Source organism: Cyclopterus lumpus, chromosome 19, assembly GCF_009769545.1.
Source record: "Cyclopterus lumpus isolate fCycLum1 chromosome 19, fCycLum1.pri, whole genome shotgun sequence".
NCBI classification, from domain to species: Eukaryota; Metazoa; Chordata; class Actinopteri; order Perciformes; family Cyclopteridae; genus Cyclopterus; species Cyclopterus lumpus.
This window is the reverse complement of record NC_046984.1, coordinates 18,956,331-18,976,801: the sequence shown is the minus strand read 5'-3', so window position 1 is coordinate 18,976,801 and position 20,471 is coordinate 18,956,331. Positions and strand designations below refer to the sequence as shown.

Below are 20,471 nucleotides of genomic sequence, written 5' to 3'. Positions count from 1 at the left end.
CGATGTTAGTCTCATAAAGGGCTGTGTTAGTCTTTTAAAGGGGCGATGTTAGTCTCATAAAGGGCTGTATTAGTCTTTTAAAGGGGCGTTGTTAGTCTCATAAAGGGCTATGTTAGTCTTTTAAAGGGGCGTTGTTAGTCTCATAAAGGGCTGTGTTAGTCTTTTAAAGGGGCGGTGTTAGTCTCATAAAGGGCTGTGTTAGTCTTTTAAAGGGGCGTTGTTAGTCTCATAAAGGGCCTGTATTAGTCTTTTAAAGGGGCGGTGTTAGTCTCATAAAGGGCTGTGTTAGTCTTTTAAAGGGGCGTTGTTAGTCTCATAAAGGGCCTGTATTAGTCTTTTAAAGGGGCGGTGTTAGTCTCATAAAGGGGCGGTGTTAGTCTCATAAAGGGGCTGTATTAGTCTCTTAAAGGGCTGTGTTAGTCTCATAAAGGGGCGGTGTTAGTCTCATAAAGGGGCTGTATTAGTCTCTTAAAGGGCTGTGTTAGTCTCATAAAGGGCTGTGTTAGTCTCATAAAGGGGCTGTATTAGTCTCTTAAAGGGCTGTGTTAGTCTCATAAAGGGGCTGTATTAGTCTCTTAAAGGGCTGTGTTAGTCTTTTAAAGGGGCGGTGTTAGTCTCATAAAGGGCTGTGTTAGTCTTTTAAAGGGGCGTTGTTAGTCTCATAAAGGGCTGTGTTAGTCTTTTAAAGGGGCGGTGTTAGTCTCATAAAGGGCTGTGTTAGTCTTTTAAAGGGGCGTTGTTAGTCTCATAAAGGGGCTGTATTAGTCTCTTAAAGGGCGGTGTTAGTCTCATGAATGGGCGGTGTTAGTCTCATAAAGGGGCTGTATTAGTCTCATAAAGGGGCGGTGTTAGTCTCATAAAGGGGCTGTATTAGTCTCATAAAGGGGCGGTGTTAGTCTCATAAAGGGGCTGTGTTAGTGTTATAAAGGGGCGGTGTTAGTCTCATAAAGGGGCGGTATTAGTCTCATAAAGGGGCTGTATTAGTCTCATAAAGGGGCGGTGTTAGTCTCATAAAGGGGCTGTATTAGTCTCATAAAGGGGCTGTGTTAGTCTCATAAAGGGGCTGTATTAGTCTCATAAAGGGGCTGTGTTAGTCTCATAAAGGGGCTGTATTAGTCTCATAAAGGGGCGGTGTTAGTCTCATAAAGGGGCTGTATTAGTCTCATAAAGGGGCGGTGTTAGTCTCATAAAGGGGCTGTGTTAGTGTTATAAAGGGGCGGTGTTAGTCTCATAAAGGGGCGGTATTAGTCTCATAAAGGGGCGGTGTTAGTCTCATAAAGGGGCGGTATTAGTCTCATAAAGGGGCGGTGTTAGTCTCATAAAGGGGCTGTGTTAGTCTCATAAAGGGGCGGTGTTAGTCTCATAAAGGGGCTGTATTAGTCTCTTAAAGGGCTGTGTTAGTCTCATAAAGGGGCGGTATTAGTCTCATAAAGGGGCGGTATTAGTCTCATAAAAAGGCGGTATTAGTCTCATAAAGGGGCGGTGTTAGTCTCATAAAGGGGCTGTATTAGTCTCTTAAAGGGCTGTGTTAGTCTCATAAAGGGGCGGTATTAGTCTCATAAAGGGGCGGTATTAGTCTCATAAAGGGCGGTGTTAGTCTCATAAAGGGGCTGTATTAGTCTCTTAAAGGGCTGTGTTAGTCTCATAAAGGGCTGTATTAGTCTCATAAAGGGCGGTGTTAGTCTCATAAAGGGGCTGTATTAGTCTCTTAAAGGGCGGTGTTAGTCTCATAAAGGGGCTGTATTAGTCTCTTAAAGGGCTGTGTTAGTCTCATAAAGGGCTGTATTAGTCTCATAAAGGGCGGTGTTAGTCTCATAAAGGGGCTGTATTAGTCTCTTAAAGGGCGGTGTTAGTCTCATAAAGGGGCTGTATTAGTCTCTTAAAGGGCGGTGTTAGTCTCATAAAGGGGCTGTATTAGTCTCTTAAAGGGCTGTGTTAGTCTCATAAAGGGGCGGTGTTAGTCTCATAAAGGGGCTGTGTTAGTCTCATAAAGGGGCTGTATTAGTCTCTTAAAGGGCTGTGTTAGTCTCATAAAGGGGCGGTGTTAGTCTCATAAAGGGGCGGTGTTAGTCTCATAAAGGGGCTGTGTTAGTCTCATAAAGGGGCTGTATTAGTCTCTTAAAGGGCTGTGTTAGTCTCATAAAGGGGCGGTGTTAGTCTCATAAAGGGGCTGTGTTAGTCTCATAAAGGGGCTGTGTTAGTCTCATAAAGGGGCTGTATTAGTCTCATAAAGGGGCTGTGTTAGTCTCATAAAGGGGCTGTATTAGTCTCATAAAGGGGCGGTGTTAGTCTCATAAAGGGGCTGTATTAGTCTCATAAAGGGGCGGTGTTAGTCTCATAAAGGGGCTGTGTTAGTGTTATAAAGGGGCGGTGTTAGTCTCATAAAGGGGCGGTATTAGTCTCATAAAGGGGCGGTGTTAGTCTCATAAAGGGGCTGTGTTAGTCTCATAAAGGGGCGGTGTTAGTCTCATAAAGGGGCTGTATTAGTCTCTTAAAGGGCTGTGTTAGTCTCATAAAGGGGCGGTATTAGTCTCATAAAGGGGCGGTATTAGTCTCATAAAGGGGCGGTATTAGTCTCATAAAGGGGCGGTATTAGTCTCATAAAGGGCGGTGTTAGTCTCATAAAGGGGCTGTATTAGTCTCTTAAAGGGCTGTGTTAGTCTCATAAAGGGCTGTATTAGTCTCATAAAGGGCGGTGTTAGTCTCATAAAGGGGCTGTATTAGTCTCTTAAAGGGCGGTGTTAGTCTCATAAAGGGGCTGTATTAGTCTCTTAAAGGGCTGTGTTAGTCTCATTAAGGGCTGTATTAGTCTCATAAAGGGCGGTGTTAGTCTCATAAAGGGGCTGTATTAGTCTCTTAAAGGGCGGTGTTAGTCTCATAAAGGGGCTGTATTAGTCTCTTAAAGGGCGGTGTTAGTCTCATAAAGGGGCTGTATTAGTCTCTTAAAGGGCTGTGTTAGTCTCATAAAGGGGCGGTGTTAGTCTCATAAAGGGGCTGTGTTAGTCTCATAAAGGGGCGGTATTAGTCTCTTAAAGGGCTGTGTTAGTCTCATAAAGGGGCGGTGTTAGTCTCATAAAGGGGCGGTGTTAGTCTCATAAAGGGGCTGTGTTAGTCTCATAAAGGGGCTGTATTAGTCTCTTAAAGGGCTGTGTTAGTCTCATAAAGGGGCGGTGTTAGTCTCATAAAGGGGCTGTGTTAGTCTCATAAAGGGGCTGTGTTAGTCTCATAAAGGGGCTGTATTAGTCTCATAAAGGGGCTGTGTTAGTCTCATAAAGGGGCTGTATTAGTCTCATAAAGGGGCGGTGTTAGTCTCATAAAGGGGCTGTATTAGTCTCATAAAGGGGCGGTGTTAGTCTCATAAAGGGGCTGTGTTAGTGTTATAAAGGGGCGGTGTTAGTCTCATAAAGGGGCGGTATTAGTCTCATAAAGGGGCGGTGTTAGTCTCATAAAGGGGCTGTGTTAGTCTCATAAAGGGGCGGTGTTAGTCTCATAAAGGGGCTGTATTAGTCTCTTAAAGGGCTGTGTTAGTCTCATAAAGGGGCGGTATTAGTCTCATAAAGGGGCGGTATTAGTCTCATAAAAAGGCGGTATTAGTCTCATAAAGGGGCGGTGTTAGTCTCATAAAGGGGCTGTATTAGTCTCTTAAAGGGCTGTGTTAGTCTCATAAAGGGGCGGTGTTAGTCTCATAAAGGGGCTGTATTAGTCTCATAAAGGGCGGTGTTAGTCTCATAAAGGGCTGTATTAGTCTCTTAAAGGGCTGTGTTAGTCTCATAAAGGGCTGTATTAGTCTCATAAAGGGCGGTGTTAGTCTCATAAAGGGGCTGTATTAGTCTCTTAAAGGGCGGTGTTAGTCTCATAAAGGGGCTGTATTAGTCTCTTAAAGGGCTGTGTTAGTCTCATAAAGGGCTGTATTAGTCTCATAAAGGGCGGTGTTAGTCTCATAAAGGGGCTGTATTAGTCTCTTAAAGGGCGGTGTTAGTCTCATAAAGGGGCTGTATTAGTCTCTTAAAGGGCGGTGTTAGTCTCATAAAGGGGCTGTATTAGTCTCATAAAGGGGCGGTATTAGTCTCATAAAGGGGCTGTGTTAGTCTCATAAAGGGGCGGTGTTAGTCTCATAAAGGGGCGGTGTTAGTCTCATAAAGGGGCTGTGTTAGTCTCATAAAGGGGCGGTGTTAGTCTCATAAAGGGGCTGTGTTAGTCTCATAAAGGGGCTGTGTTAGTCTCATAAAGGGGCGGTGTTAGTCTCATAAAGGGGCTGTGTTAGTCTCATAAAGGGGCTGTGTTAGTCTCATAAAGGGGCTGTATTAGTCTCATAAAGGGGCTGTGTTAGTCTCATAAAGGGGCTGTGTTAGTCTCATAAAGGGGCTGTGTTAGTCTCATAAAGGGGCTGTGTTAGTCTCATAAAGGGGCGGTGTTAGTCTCATAAAGGGGCTGTATTAGTCTCATAAAGGGGCTGTGTTAGTCTCATAAAGGGCTGTATTAGTCTCTTAAAGGGCTGTGTTAGTCTCATAAAGGGGCGGTGTTAGTCTCATAAAGGGGCGGTATTAGTCTCATAAAGGCGTGGTGTTAGTCTCTTAAAGGGCTGTGTTAGTCTCATAAAGGGGCTTTGTTTGTCTCATAAAGGGGCTGTATTAGTCTCTTAAAGGGCTGTGTTAGTCTCATAAAGGGGCGGTGTTAGTCTCATAAAGGGGCGGTATTAGTCTCATAAAGGCGTGGTGTTAGTCTCTTAAAGGGCGGTGTTAGTCTCATAAAGGGGCTTTGTTTGTCTCATAAAGGGGCTGTATTAGTCTCTTAAAGGGCGGTGTTAGTCTCATAAAGGGGCGGTGTTAGTCTCATAAAGGGGCTGTATTAGTCTCTTAAAGGGCGGTGTTAGTCTCATAAAGGGGCTGTATTAGTCTCTTAAAGGGCTGTGTTAGTCTCATAAAGGGGCTGTATTAGTCTCTTAAAGGGCTGTGTTAGTCTCATAAAGGGGCGGTGTTAGTCTCATAAAGGGGCGGTATTAGTCTCATAAAGGCGTGGTGTTAGTCTCTTAAAGGGCTGTGTTAGTCTCATAAAGGGGCGGTGTTAGTCTCATAAAGGGGCGGTATTAGTCTCTTAAAGGGCTGTGTTAGTCTCATAAAGGGGCTGTATTAGTCTCTTAAAGGGCTGTGTTAGTCTCATAAAGGGGCGGTATTAGTCTCATAAAGGGGCGGTGATAGTCTCATAAAGGGGCTGTATTAGTCTCTTAAAGGGCTGTGTTAGTCTCATAAAGGGGCGGTGTTAGTCTCATAAAGGGGCTGTATTAGTCTCTTAAAGGGCGGTCTTAGTCTCATAAAGGGGCGGTGTTAGTCTCATAAAGGGGCTGTGTTAGTGTTATAAAGGGGCGGTGTTAGTCTCATAAAGGGGCGGTATTAGTCTCATAAAGGGGCTGTGTTAGTGTTATAAAGGGGCGGTGTTAGTCTCATAAAAAGGCGGTATTAGTCTCATAAAGGGGCGGTGTTAGTCTCATAAAGGGGCTGTATTAGTCTCTTAAAGGGCTGTGTTAGTCTCATAAAGGGGCGGTGTTAGTCTCATAAAGGGGCTGTATTAGTCTCATAAAGGGCGGTGTTAGTCTCATAAAGGGGCTGTATTAGTCTCTTAAAGGGCTGTGTTAGTCTCATAAAGGGCTGTATTAGTCTCATAAAGGGCGGTGTTAGTCTCATAAAGGGCTGTATTAGTCTCATAAAGGGCGGTGTTAGTCTCATAAAGGGGATGTATTAGTCTCTTAAAGGGCGGTGTTAGTCTCATAAAGGGGCTGTATTAGTCTCTTAAAGGGCGGTGTTAGTCTCATAAAGGGGCTGTATTAGTCTCTTAAAGGGCTGTGTTAGTCTCATAAAGGGGCGGTGTTAGTCTCATAAAGGGGCTGTGTTAGTCTCATAAAGGGGCGGTATTAGTCTCATAAAGGGGCTGTGTTAGTCTCATAAAGGGGCTGTATTAGTCTCATAAAGGGCTGTGTTAGTCTCATAAAGGGGCGGTGTTAGTCTCATAAAGGGGCTGTATTAGTCTCATAAAGGGGCGGTGTTAGTCTCATAAAGGGGCTGTGTTAGTCTCATAAAGGGGCTGTGTTAGTCTCATAAAGGGGCGGTATTAGTCTCATAAAGGGGCGGTGATTAGTCTCATAAAGGGGCTGTGTTAGTCGTCATAAAGGGGCGGTGTTAGTCTCATAAAGGGCGGTATTAGTCTCATAAAGGGGCGGTGTTAGTCTCATAAGGGGCTGTATTAGTCTCTAAAGGGGCGGTGTTAGTCTCATAAAAGGGGCGGTAGTTAGTCTCATAAAGGGGGCGTGTATTAGTCTCATAAAGGGGCGGTGTTAGTCTCATAAAGGGGCTGTAGTTAGTCTCATAAAGGGCTGTGTTAGTCTCATAAAGGGCTGTATTAGTCTCATAAAGGGCGGTGTTAGTCTCATAAAGGGGCTGTATTAGTCTCATAAAGGGCGGTGTTAGTCTCATAAAGGGGCTGTATTAGTCTCATAAAGGGGCGGTGTTAGTCTCATAAAGGGGCTGTATTAGTCTCTTAAAGGGGCGGTGTTAGTCTCATAAAGGGGCTGTATTAGTCTCTTAAAGGGCTGTGTTAGTCTCATAAAGGGGCGGTGTTAGTCTCATAAAGGGGCTGTGTTAGTCTCATAAAGGGGCTGTGTTAGTCTCATAAAGGGGCTGTATTAGTCTCATAAAGGGGCTGTGTTAGTCTCATAAAGGGGCTGTATTAGTCTCATAAAGGGGCGGTGTTAGTCTCATAAAGGGGCTGTATTAGTCTCATAAAGGGGCGGTGTTAGTCTCATAAAGGGGCTGTGTTAGTGTTATAAAGGGGCGGTGTTAGTCTCATAAAGGGGCGGTATTAGTCTCATAAAGGGGCGGTGTTAGTCTCATAAAGGGGCTGTGTTAGTCTCATAAAGGGGCGGTGTTAGTCTCATAAAGGGGCTGTATTAGTCTCTTAAAGGGCTGTGTTAGTCTCATAAAGGGGCGGTATTAGTCTCATAAAGGGGCGGTATTAGTCTCATAAAAAGGCGGTATTAGTCTCATAAAGGGGCGGTGTTAGTCTCATAAAGGGGCTGTATTAGTCTCTTAAAGGGCTGTGTTAGTCTCATAAAGGGGCGGTGTTAGTCTCATAAAGGGGCTGTATTAGTCTCATAAAGGGCGGTGTTAGTCTCATAAAGGGGCTGTATTAGTCTCTTAAAGGGCTGTGTTAGTCTCATAAAGGGCTGTATTAGTCTCATAAAGGGCGGTGTTAGTCTCATAAAGGGGCTGTATTAGTCTCTTAAAGGGCGGTGTTAGTCTCATAAAGGGGCTGTATTAGTCTCTTAAAGGGCTGTGTTAGTCTCATAAAGGGCTGTATTAGTCTCATAAAGGGCGGTGTTAGTCTCATAAAGGGGCTGTATTAGTCTCTTAAAGGGCGGTGTTAGTCTCATAAAGGGGCTGTATTAGTCTCTTAAAGGGCTGTATTAGTCTCTTAAAGGGCTGTGTTAGTCTCATAAAGGGGCGGTGTTAGTCTCATAAAGGGGCTGTGTTAGTCTCATAAAGGGGCGGTATTAGTCTCTTAAAGGGCTGTGTTAGTCTCATAAAGGGGCGGTGTTAGTCTCATAAAGGGGCGGTGTTAGTCTCATAAAGGGGCTGTGTTAGTCTCATAAAGGGGCTGTATTAGTCTCTTAAAGGGCTGTGTTAGTCTCATAAAGGGGCGGTGTTAGTCTCATAAAGGGGCTGTGTTAGTCTCATAAAGGGGCGGTATTAGTCTCTTAAAGGGCTGTGTTAGTCTCATAAAGGGGCGGTGTTAGTCTCATAAAGGGGCTGTATTAGTCTCTTAAAGGGGCTGTGTTAGTCTCTTAAAGGGCTGTGTTAGTCTCATAAAGGGGCTGTATTAGTCTCTTAAAGGGGCTGTGTTAGTCTCATAAAGGGGCGGTGTTAGTCTCATAAAGGGGCTGTGTTAGTCTCATAAAGGGGCTGTATTAGTCTCTTAAAGGGCTGTATTAGTCTCTTAAAGGGGCGGTGTTAGTCTCATAAAGGGGCTGTGTTAGTCTCATAAAGGGGCTGTATTAGTCTCTTAAAGGGGCGGTGTTAGTCTCATAAAGGGGCTTTGTTTGTCTCATAAAGGGGCTGTATTAGTCTCTTAAAGGGCTGTGTTAGTCTCATAAAGGGGCGGTGTTAGTCTCATAAAGGGGCGGTGTTAGTCTCATAAAGGGGCTGTATTAGTCTCTTAAAGGGCGGTGTTAGTCTCATAAAGGGGCTGTATTAGTCTCTTAAAGGGCTGTGTTAGTCTCATAAAGGGGCTGTATTAGTCTCTTAAAGGGCTGTGTTAGTCTCATAAAGGGGCGGTGTTAGTCTCATAAAGGGGCGGTATTAGTCTCATAAAGGCGTGGTGTTAGTCTCTTAAAGGGCTGTGTTAGTCTCATAAAGGGGCGGTGTTAGTCTCATAAAGGGGCGGTATTAGTCTCTTAAAGGGCTGTGTTAGTCTCATAAAGGGGCTGTATTAGTCTCTTAAAGGGCTGTGTTAGTCTCATAAAGGGGCGGTATTAGTCTCATAAAGGGGCGGTGTTAGTCTCATAAAGGGGCTGTATTAGTCTCTTAAAGGGCTGTGTTAGTCTCATAAAGGGGCTGTATTAGTCTCTTAAAGGGCGGTCTTAGTCTCATAAAGGGGCGGTGTTAGTCTCATAAAGGGGCTGTGTTAGTGTTATAAAGGGGCGGTGTTAGTCTCATAAAGGGGCGGTATTAGTCTCATAAAGGGGCTGTGTTAGTGTTATAAAGGGGCGGTGTTAGTCTCATAAAGGGGCGGTATTAGTCTCATAAAGGAGCGGTGTTAGTCTCTTAAAGGGGCGGTATTAGTCTCATAAAGGGGCGGTATTAGTCTCATAAAGGGGCGGTGTTAGTCTCTTAAAGGGGCGGTATTAGTCTCATAAAGGGGCGGTATTAGTCTCATAAAGGGACGGTGTTAGTCTCATAAAGGGGCGGTATTAGTCTCATAAAGGGGCGGTGTTAGTCTCTTAAAGAGGGAGGGGTTACCTCTTGAGGAAGTCCATGTACTCGGTGTGTTTGATGAGTCCAGTTCTCATCATGATGGTCTGGTAACACTGACGGTCGATCGCCCACAGCTTTACATGGATCAGAGCTGAAATATATAATATATCGATAAAATTATGCTTTAATAACATGAATACATGTAAACATATAACAGCTCTAAAGTGAAATTTTAAATGTTACAAATAAATTTATACTTTATTAACAGCTCTAAAGTGAAATATTAAATATTATAAATATATATTATACTTTAATAACAGCTCTAAAGAGAAATATTAAATATTATAAATAGATTTACTTTAATAGGGAACATCATCTCCTGTGAATGATGAGAGGCTCTGTGTATTTATGCATTCATGAATATTAAATTAATAGATGTTTGTTTAGAGTGACCAAGCACTTTGTTTCTAATCTGCATGTGAGAGAATGAAAGTGTGTGTTTGTGTGTGTACAGTATGCAGGTGTTGTCATGGCAACACATTGATGTCTGTGTGTGTGACGTTAAACCTCTGCAGCAGTTCAAACACTTGCATGTTGAAACAGTTTATTATCGTGTCACTTCATTTCATTTATAGAAGTAGCGAATAAATCCCTAGACAGAAATATTTCTGATGTAAAATACTGAATAAATACTCATTCAATATGCTGGTTTCTTCTTCAAAGTTTACAAACTTTAAGATTAAACAATCGTCCCAGTTTACTCTTTGAAACCATCATAATAAGTAATAATAAATCATAATCACCATTAATTTTAGTTCTGTTTGCTGCGGAATATTTGAAGCTGAACTGTGAAACTAACGATCTACATCTTGTGGAAAGACTACGTGAAACCTGTGTGATCAGTTTCCACCTTTGTTCAAATATCTTTACGATAATAACGTGAAGAAAGAAACTAAATCATCAAACACATGACAGTTTCTGGATCATAAAGAGAACCTGGATTTAAAATGACCAGCAAGAGGATTTGAGACACGATCACTCTAAGAGACCAACACCTCCCCTTTAATAGACTAACCCCGCCCCTTTAATATACTAACCCCGCCCGTTTAAGAGACTATATACCACTTTAAGAGACCAACACCACACCTTTGATAGGCTAACCCTGCCCCTTTAAGATACATTACATTACATTACATTACATTACATTACATGTCATTTAGCTGACGCTTTTATCCAAAGCGACTTATAAGTGCATTAAACCATGAGTCCAAACTCAGAACAACAAGAATCAAGCGAGTACAATTTCTTCAATAAAGTTAAACTACAAAGTGCTATCAGTAAGATACATTTAAGATTTAAGATACTAGCATTATCACTTTAAGAGACCAACACCTCACCTTTAAGAGTATAACACCGCCCCCCCCCATAGGCTAACACCGCCCCTCTAATAGGCTAACACCGCTTCTTTAAGAGACTAACACCGCCCCTTTAAGAGACCAACACCACACCTTTGATAGGCTAACCCTGCCCCTTTAAGATACTAGCATTACCACTTTAAGAGACCAACACCACACCTTTGATAGGCTAACCCTGCCCCTTTAAGATACTAGCATTACCACTTTAAGAGACCAACGCCACACCTTTAAGAGTATAACACCGCCCCCCCCATAGGCTAACACCGCCCCTCTAATAGGCTAACACCGCTTCTTTAAGAGACTAACACCGCCCCTTTAAGAGACCAACACCACACCTTTGATAGGCTAACCCTGCCCCTTTAAGATACTAGCATTACCACTTTAAGAGACCAACGCCACACCTTTAAGAGTATAACACCGCCCCCCCCATAGGCTAACACCGCCCCTCTAATAGGCTAACACCGCTTCTTTAAGAGACTAACACCGCCCCTTTAAGAGACCAACACCACACCTTTGATAGGCTAACCCTGCCCCTTTAAGATACTAGCATTACCACTTTAAGAGACCAACACCACACCTTTGATAGGCTAACCCTGCCCCTTTAAGATACTAGCATTACCACTTTAAGAGACCAACGCCACACCTTTAAGAGTATAACACCGCCCCCCCCATAGGCTAACACCGCCCCTCTAATAGGCTAACACCGCTTCTTTAAGAGACTAACACCGCCCCTTTAAGAGACCAACACCACACCTTTGATAGGCTAACCCTGCCCCTTTAAGATACTAGCATTACCACTTTAAGAGACCAACGCCACACCTTTAAGAGTATAACACCGCCCCCCCCCCATAGGCTAACACCGCCCCTCTAATAGGCTAACACCGCTTCTTTAAGAGACTAACACCGCCCCTTTAAGAGACCAACACCACACCTTTGATAGGCTAACCCTGCCCCTTTAAGATACTATCATTACCACTTTAAGAGACCAACGCCACACCTTTAAGAGTATAACTCTGCCCTTTAATAGGCTAACACCACCTCTTCAAGTGACTAACATCGCCACTTTAAGAGACCAACACTGACCCCTTTATGAGATTAACACCATCCTTTTAATAGGCTAACACCGCCCCTTTAATAGGCTAACCCCGCCCCTTTAAGAGAACAACAATGACACACATAATAATAACACATTTGTATAGCGCCTTAAAAGGTACTCAAGGCACTTTACATGCTAAAGAAGCAACAACAAAACAAGAGACAACAAACTAAATAAACACTAGTATCACAGGCTAAATGAAGATCTAAATAAATGGGTTTAAGTGCTGTTTTAAAAGAGTGATGGAGAATGTCTGAGGTGATGGGGAGAGAGTTCCACACACAAATAGCCAGACTCGCCCCTTTGATAGACTAACACAAACTAACAAACACACTTACACTCTTACTTGCACACTTAATTGCACACAAAATATAATATATGAATACAAATCTATATAGAAGCTCTAAATATGTGTTAATATTATATATTTTATGTCTCCAAACATTAGAACAAAGATCTTCTGTCTGTTAAAAACTCATCTGACTCTTTAACATTGTAATCCCCACATCCTCCGGCATCCTCTAAACCTCGGCACTGATGCTTAGACGGAGCCGGTAACCATGGTTACACAGCATCCACCTGAGTGTGCTTGCATTATGTGTATATGTGTGTGCTATATATACAGTAGGTATGTGTATGTGTGGCTCATAGTTACTGCCGTTACCGTGGAGACAAGCAGACTTTTATAAAGTTATACCATACAGTACTACTACTACAGTACTACACAATACTAAACAGTACTACTACAGTACTACACAATACTAAACAGTACTACTACAGTACTACTACAGTACTCTGTATCTGTTTGTCGTTACTTTTTCTTTCTAGTTTCCACTGCTTTATGACCTGCCGTCTGTTGCTAAGGAGATACCAAGTGTCTCTGTAACTATGGAAACAACAGGAGACACTCTACAGTGAGGATATTTAATGTGTGTGTATGTGTGTGTGTGTGTGTGTGTGTGTGTGTGTGTGTTTGTGTATGTGTCGATTGGTTATCAGTGTTATTAATAATTAATGTTCATTGACATGTTCATGAGACTAGAGACCCTAGAGACAGAAGAGACACTAGAGAGACTAGAGAGACTAGAGAAAGAAGAGACTAGAGACACTAGAGACACTAGAGAGACTAGAGAAAGAAGAGACTAGGGACACTAGAGAGACTAGAGAAAGAAGAGACTAGAGACAGTAGAGACAAATGAGACTAGAGACACTAGAGACAGAAGAGACAGTAGAGACAGATGAGACTAGAAACACTAGAGACAGAAGAGACTAGAGACACTAGAGAAAGAAGAGACTAGAGACAGAAGAGAGACTAGAGACAGTAGAGACAAATGAGACTAGAGACACTAAAGACAAATGAGACTAGAGACAGTAGGGACAAATGAGACTAGAGACACAAGAGACAGAAGAGACAGTAGAGACAGATGAGACTAGAAACACTAGAGACAGAAGAGACTAGAGACACTAGAGAAAGAAGAGACTAGAGACAGAAGAGAGACTAGAGACAGTAGAGACAAATGAGACTAGAGACACTAGAGAAAGAAGAGACTAGAGACACTAGAGACACTATAGAGACTAGAGACACTAGAGAGACTAGAGACACTAGAGAGACTAGAGACACTAGAGAAAGAAGAGACTAGAGACACTAGAGACAGAAGAGACTAGAGACAGTAGAGACAAATGAGACTAGAAACACTAGAGACAGAAGAGACCCTAGAGACAGTAGAGACAGAAGAGAGACTAGAGACAGAAGGGACACTAGAGACGAAAGAGACACTAGAGAGACTAGAGACACAGATACAGTAGAGACATGAGAGACACCTGAGGCACCGATACCACTAGAGACAATAGCAACAGAAGAGACTAGAGACACAAGAGAGACTAGAGACACAGATACAAGTAGAGACACAAGAGAGACTAGAGACACAGATACCAGTAGAGACACTAGAGACACATATACCAGTAGAGACACTAGAGACACAGATACCAGTAGAGACACTAGAGACACAGATACCAGTAGAGACACAGATACCAGTAGATACACTAGATACACAGATACCAGTAGAGACACTAGAGACAGAGATACCAGTAAATACACTAGAGACACAGATACTAGTAGAGACACTAGAGACACAGATACCAGTAGAGACACAGATACCAGTAGAGACACATATACCAGTAGATACACTAGATACACAGATACCAGTAGAGACACTAGAGACACAGATACCAGTAGAGACACTAGAGACACAGATACCAGTAGAGACACTAGAGACACAGACACCAGGAAAGAGACACTAGAGACACAGATACCAGTAGAGACACTAGAGACACAGATACCAGTAGAGACACAGATACCAGTAGATACACTAGATACACATATACCAGTAGAGACACTAGAGACACAGATACCAGTAGAGACACTAGAGACACAGATACCAGTAGAGACACTAGAGACACAGATACAAGTAGAGACACTAGAGACACAGATACTAGATACTAGAGACACAGATACCAGTAGAGACACTAGAGACACAGATACCAGTAGAGACACAGATACCAGTAGAGACACAGACACCACTAGAGACACAGATACCAGTAGAGACACTAGAGACACAGATACAGTAGAGACACTAGAGACACAGATACCAGTAGAGACACTAGAGACACATATACCAGTAGATACACTATAGACACAGACACCAGGAAAGAGACACTAGAGACACAGATACCAGTAGAGACACTAGAGACACATATACCAGTAGAGACACTAGAGACACAGATACCAGTAGAGACACAGACACCACTAGAGACACAGATACCAGTAGAGACACTAGATACACAGATACCAGTAGAGACACAGACACCACTAGAGACACAGATACCAGTAGAGACACTAGATACACAGATACCAGTAGAGACACTAGAGACACGGATACCAGTAGAGACACAGATACCAGTAGAGACACAGACACCACTAGAGACACAGATACCAGTAGAGACACTAGAGACACAGATACAGTAGAGGCACTAGAGACACAGATACCAGTAGAGACACTAGATACACATATACCAGTAGATACACTAGAGACACAGACACCAGGAAAGAGACACTAGAGACACAGATACCAGTAGAGACACTAGAGACACAGATACCAGTAGAGACACTAGAGACACAGATACCAGTAGAGACACTAGAGACACAGATACCAGTAGAGACACTAGAGACACATATACCAGTAGAGACACTAGAGACACAGATACCAGTAGAGACACAGATACCAGTAGAGACACTAGATACACAGATACCAGTAGAGACACTAGAGACACAGATACCAGTAGAGACACAGATACCAGTAGAGACACTAGAGACACAGATACAGTAGAGACACTAGAGACACAGATACCAGTAGAGACACTAGAGACACATATACCAGTAGATACACTAGAGACACAGACACCAGGAAAGAGACACTAGAGACACAGATACCAGTAGAGTGATACCAGTAGAGACACTAGAGACACAGATACCAGTAGAGACACTAGAGACACAGATACCAGTAGAGACACTAGAGACACAGATACCAGTAGAGACACTAGAGACACATATACCAGTAGAGACACTAGGGACACAGATACCAGTAGAGACACTAGAGACACAGATACCAGTAGAGACACAGATACCAGTAGATACACTAGAGACACAGATACCAGTAGAGACACTAGAGACACAGATACCAGTAGAGACACAGACACCACTAGAGACACATATACCAGTAGAGACACTAGAGACACAGATACCAGTAGAGACACAGACACCACTAGAGACACAGATACCAGTAGAGACACAGACACCACTAGAGACACAGATACCAGTAGAGACACTAGAGACACATATACAGTAGAGACACTAGAGACACAGATACCAGTAGAGACACTAGAGACACAGATACCAGTAGAGACACAGATACCAGTAGAGACACAGACACCAGTAGATACACAGATACCAGTAGATACACTAGAGACACATATACCAGTAGAGACACTAGAGACACAGATACCAGTAGAGACACAGATACCAGTAGAGACACAGATACCAGTAGATACACTAGAGACACAGATACCAGTAGAGACACTAGAGACACAGATACCAGTAGAGACACAGATACCAGTAGAGACACAGATACCAGTAGATACACTAGATACACAGATACCAGTAGAGACACTAGAGACACAGATACCAGTAGAGACACTAGAGACACAGATACCAGTAGATACACTAGAGACACAGACACCAGGAAAGAGACACTAGAGACACAGATACCAGTAGAGACACTAGAGACACAGATACCAGTAGAGACACTAGAGACACAGATACCAGTAGAGACATAGATACCAGTAGATACACTAGATACACAGATACAGTAGAGACACTAGAGACACAGATACCAGTAGAGACACTAGAGACACAGACACCAGGAAAGAGACACTAGAGACACAGATACCAGTATAGACACATATACCAGTAGATACACTAGAGACACAGATACCAGTAGAGACACTAGAGACACAGATACCAGTAGAGACATAGACACCACTAGAGACACATATACCAGTAGAGACACTAGAGACACAGATACCAGTAGAGACACTAGAGACACAGATACCAGTAGAGACACAGATACCAGTAGAGACACAGACACCACTAGAGACACAGATACCAGTAGAGACACTAGAGACACAGATACAGTAGAGACACTAGAGACACAGATACCAGTAGAGACACTAGATACACAGATACCAGTAGAGACACTAGAGACACAGATACCAGTAGAGACACAGATACCAGTAGATACACTAGAGACACAGATACCAGTAGAGACACTAGAGACACAGATACCAGTAGAGACACTAGAGACACAGATACCAGTAGAGACACAGATACCAGTAGAGACACAGACACCACTAGAGACACAGATACCAGTAGAGACACAGATACCAGTAGAGACACAGATACCAGTAGAGACACTAGAGACACAGACACCACTAGAGACACAGATACCAGTAGAGACACAGATACCAGTAGAGACACGGATACCAGTAGAGTTTCTTGGACTTCCTGTCTCTTCATACTGGGTTCCAGAGAGAACTACTGTTTGTGTTAATGTGTAGATAACGAGCAGAAAAAGCTCCGGCTAACGGGAAGAATGCCCTCGAACCTGTCGCTGTTGCCTAGTGACACGATGCCAAACCTGGACCGGATGGTGTTGCCTGGCAACCGCCGCTTAGCAAGGCACTCGACCAGGAAGCGATCACAAAAAAGTTGGAGGTCCAAACACACATACACATATACAGATATACACACAAACTACTCACAAACACACACAGACACACACAAACACACACACACACACTAACACACACAAACACACAAACACACTCACATACAAACACACTCACATACTCACACACAAACACACACACACAAACACACACAGACACACACACACAAACACACACACAAACACACAAACATACAAACACACACACACACTAACACACACAAACACACAAACATACAAACACACTCACATACTCACACACAAACACACACACACAAACACACAGACACACAAACACACAAACACATACACACAAACACACACACATACTCACACACTCTCACACACAGTAAAAAGAGGAAAAACTTCCATTTGTTTGTTTAAACTCGTTAAAACTAATTAATAATTCATTAATAATTAGTTTGTGACATCTCGTCTTTCACCTTTAAAAGGAAGCGACGCTGGTTAAAAACACGTCTGCTGACAGAACTTCACGATGTATATGAATTCATTTATTTACTATGTATATGAACTCATTTATTTACTATGTATATGAACTCATTTAATTACTATGAATTCATTTATTTACTATGTATATGAACTCATTTATTTACTATGTATATGAACTCATTTATTTACTATGTATATGAACTCATTTATTTACTATGAATTCATTTATTTACTATGTATATGAACTCATTTATTTACTATGTATATGAACTCATTTATTTACTATGTATATGAACTCATTTATTTACTATGAATATGAATTCATTTATTTACTATGTATATGAATTCATTTATTTACTATGTATATGAATTCATTTATTCACGATGTATATGAATTCATTTATTTACTATGTATATGAATTCATTTATTCACGATGTATATGAATTAATTTATTCACTATGTATATGAATTCATTTATTTACTATGTATATGAACTAATTTATTTACTATGAATATGAATTCATTTATTTACTATGTATATGAATTCATTTATTTACTATGTATATGAATTCATTTATTCACGATGTATATGAATTCATTTATTTACTATGTATATGAATTCATTTATTCACGATGTATATGAACTCATTTATTCACGATGTATGTGAATTAATTTATTTACTATGTATATGAACTCATTTATTCACTATGTATATGAACTCATTTATTCACTATGTATATGAATTCATTTATTCACGATGTATATGAATTCATTTATTCACTATGTATATGAATTCATTTATTTACTATGTATATGAACTCATTTATTCACGATGTATATGAACTCATTTATTCACTATGTATATGAACTCATTTATTTACTATGTATATGAATTAATTTATTCACGATGTATATGAATTAATTTATTCACGATGTATATGAACTCATTTATTCACTATGTATATGAATTCATTTATTTACTATGTATATGAATTCATTTATTCACGATGTATATGAATTAATTTATTCACTATGTATATGAATTCATTTATTTACTATGTATATGAATTCATTTACATATAAAATCATGTATATACATATACACATAAATTCATGTATATATACATATAAATTCATGTATATACACATATAAATTCATGTATATATACACATATAAATTCATGTATATATACATATAAATTCATGTATATATATATATACACATATAAATTCATGTATATATATACATATAAATTCATGTATACATACATATAAATTCATGTATATATATATATATACACATATAAATTCATGTATACATACATATAAATTCATGTATATATATATATATACACATATAAATTCATGTATATATACATATAAATTCATGTATACATACATATAAATTCATGTATATACATATACACATAAATTCATGTATATATACATATAAATTCATGTATATATATATATACACATATAAATTCATGTATACATACATATAAATTCATGTATATACACATATAAATTCATGTATATATACACATATAAATTCATGTATATATACATATAAATTCATGTATATATATATATACACATATAAATTCATGTATATATATACATATAAATTCATGTATACATACATATAAATTTATGTATATATATACATATAAATTCATGTATGCATACATATAAATTCATGTATATACACATATAAATTCATGTATATATACACATATAAATTCATGTATGTATACATATATACACATATAAATTCATGTATATATACATATAAATTCATGTATACATACATATAAATTCATGTATATATATACATATAAATTCATGTATACATACATATAAATTCATGTATATACACATATAAATTCATGTATATATACACATATAAATTCATGTATATATACATATAAATTCATGTATACATACATATAAATTCATGTATATATATATACATATAAATTCATGTATACATACATATAAATTCATGTATATATATACATATAAATTCATGTATACATAGATATAAATTCATGTATATATATACATATAAATTCATGTATACATACATATAAATTCATGTATATATATACATATAAATTCATGTATACATACATATAAATTCATGTATATATACATATAAATTCATGCATATACACATATAAATGTATGTATATATACATATAAATTCATGTATATATATACATATAAATTCATGTATACATACATATAAATTCATGTATATATACATATAAATTCATGCATATACACATATAAATGTATGTATATATACATATAAATTCATGTATATACATACATATAAATTCATGTATATACATACATATAAATTCATGTATATATATATACATATAAATTCATGTATATATACATATAAATTCATGTATAGACCACTCACTCATGACGGTGGCCGTGCGGGTGCAGTTGTAGAGGATGGCCAGCTCTCCGAACACCTTTCCTGGACCCATGGTGCACAGCTTCATGCCCTCTTTGGTCACCTCCACCTTCCCCTCTGGGCGAGAGACAGTCACACACACAGAGAGAGAGAACAAGGAAATCAACAAGCGGCTTTTTTCCATCAATAACAATAAATAAACTATTATGTTCCTTGGTTACATTATGTATAAGAAGAAAGATTTAAAGTCAGTATTTGTCGGACAGATGAATGAATAAAAACATTTAATCATGGCATTAATATACTGTTAGACTTTGAACTTTATGAGCATCAATAACATTTGATTTGTTTTATGATTTTAACAATTTATTGATTAGTTTTTAAAGCTTTTACTTGAGTTAGATCAGAGGAAGTGAGTTCAACAAATCCAGTTCATCTGGTTAAACTAAACCAGGTTATAAGACCTTCACATGAAGGGGGCGGGGTTTACAGTATCCGACCAATCACAGACAAGCGGCTCATCTTACAAATGAAGAGGAAACTATCGTAAGAAAAATATGAAGACATTAAAGTCACAAATCAGACTGAAAGTTAGAGTCTCTAACTTTATAATTCTGTAATATTTTCTAATATTCCATGAACTAAGCTCTGATTGGTCAGGAGGCGGAGCTTTCATCTCCAACATCACCTGTACTCAGGTCAGGTGGTCCGCATCAGTTACCTTGAAGTGAACCTGAGTTAATCCTGAAGTCACCTCGATAACAACAAAACC

The 20,471-nt window shown here is 40.0% G+C and overlaps 1 protein-coding gene across 1 annotated transcript in view; it reads right to left on the bottom strand.

The window, feature by feature from the left end:
• The window catches only part of prkg1b (protein kinase cGMP-dependent 1b), a 36,139-nt gene extending 15,918 nt beyond the window's left edge, over positions 1–20,221 (bottom strand). Inside the window, exons 1-3 of the mRNA XM_034559371.1 lie at positions 20,200–20,221; positions 19,703–19,816; positions 9,009–9,114 (exon numbers count right to left, since the gene is read on the bottom strand). Coding sequence (XP_034415262.1) covers positions 9,009–9,114; positions 19,703–19,816; positions 20,200–20,221 — 242 coding nt within the window. The remainder of the gene's footprint in view (positions 1–9,008; positions 9,115–19,702; positions 19,817–20,199) is intronic.
• Between the last annotated feature and the right edge of the window lie 250 nt (positions 20,222–20,471).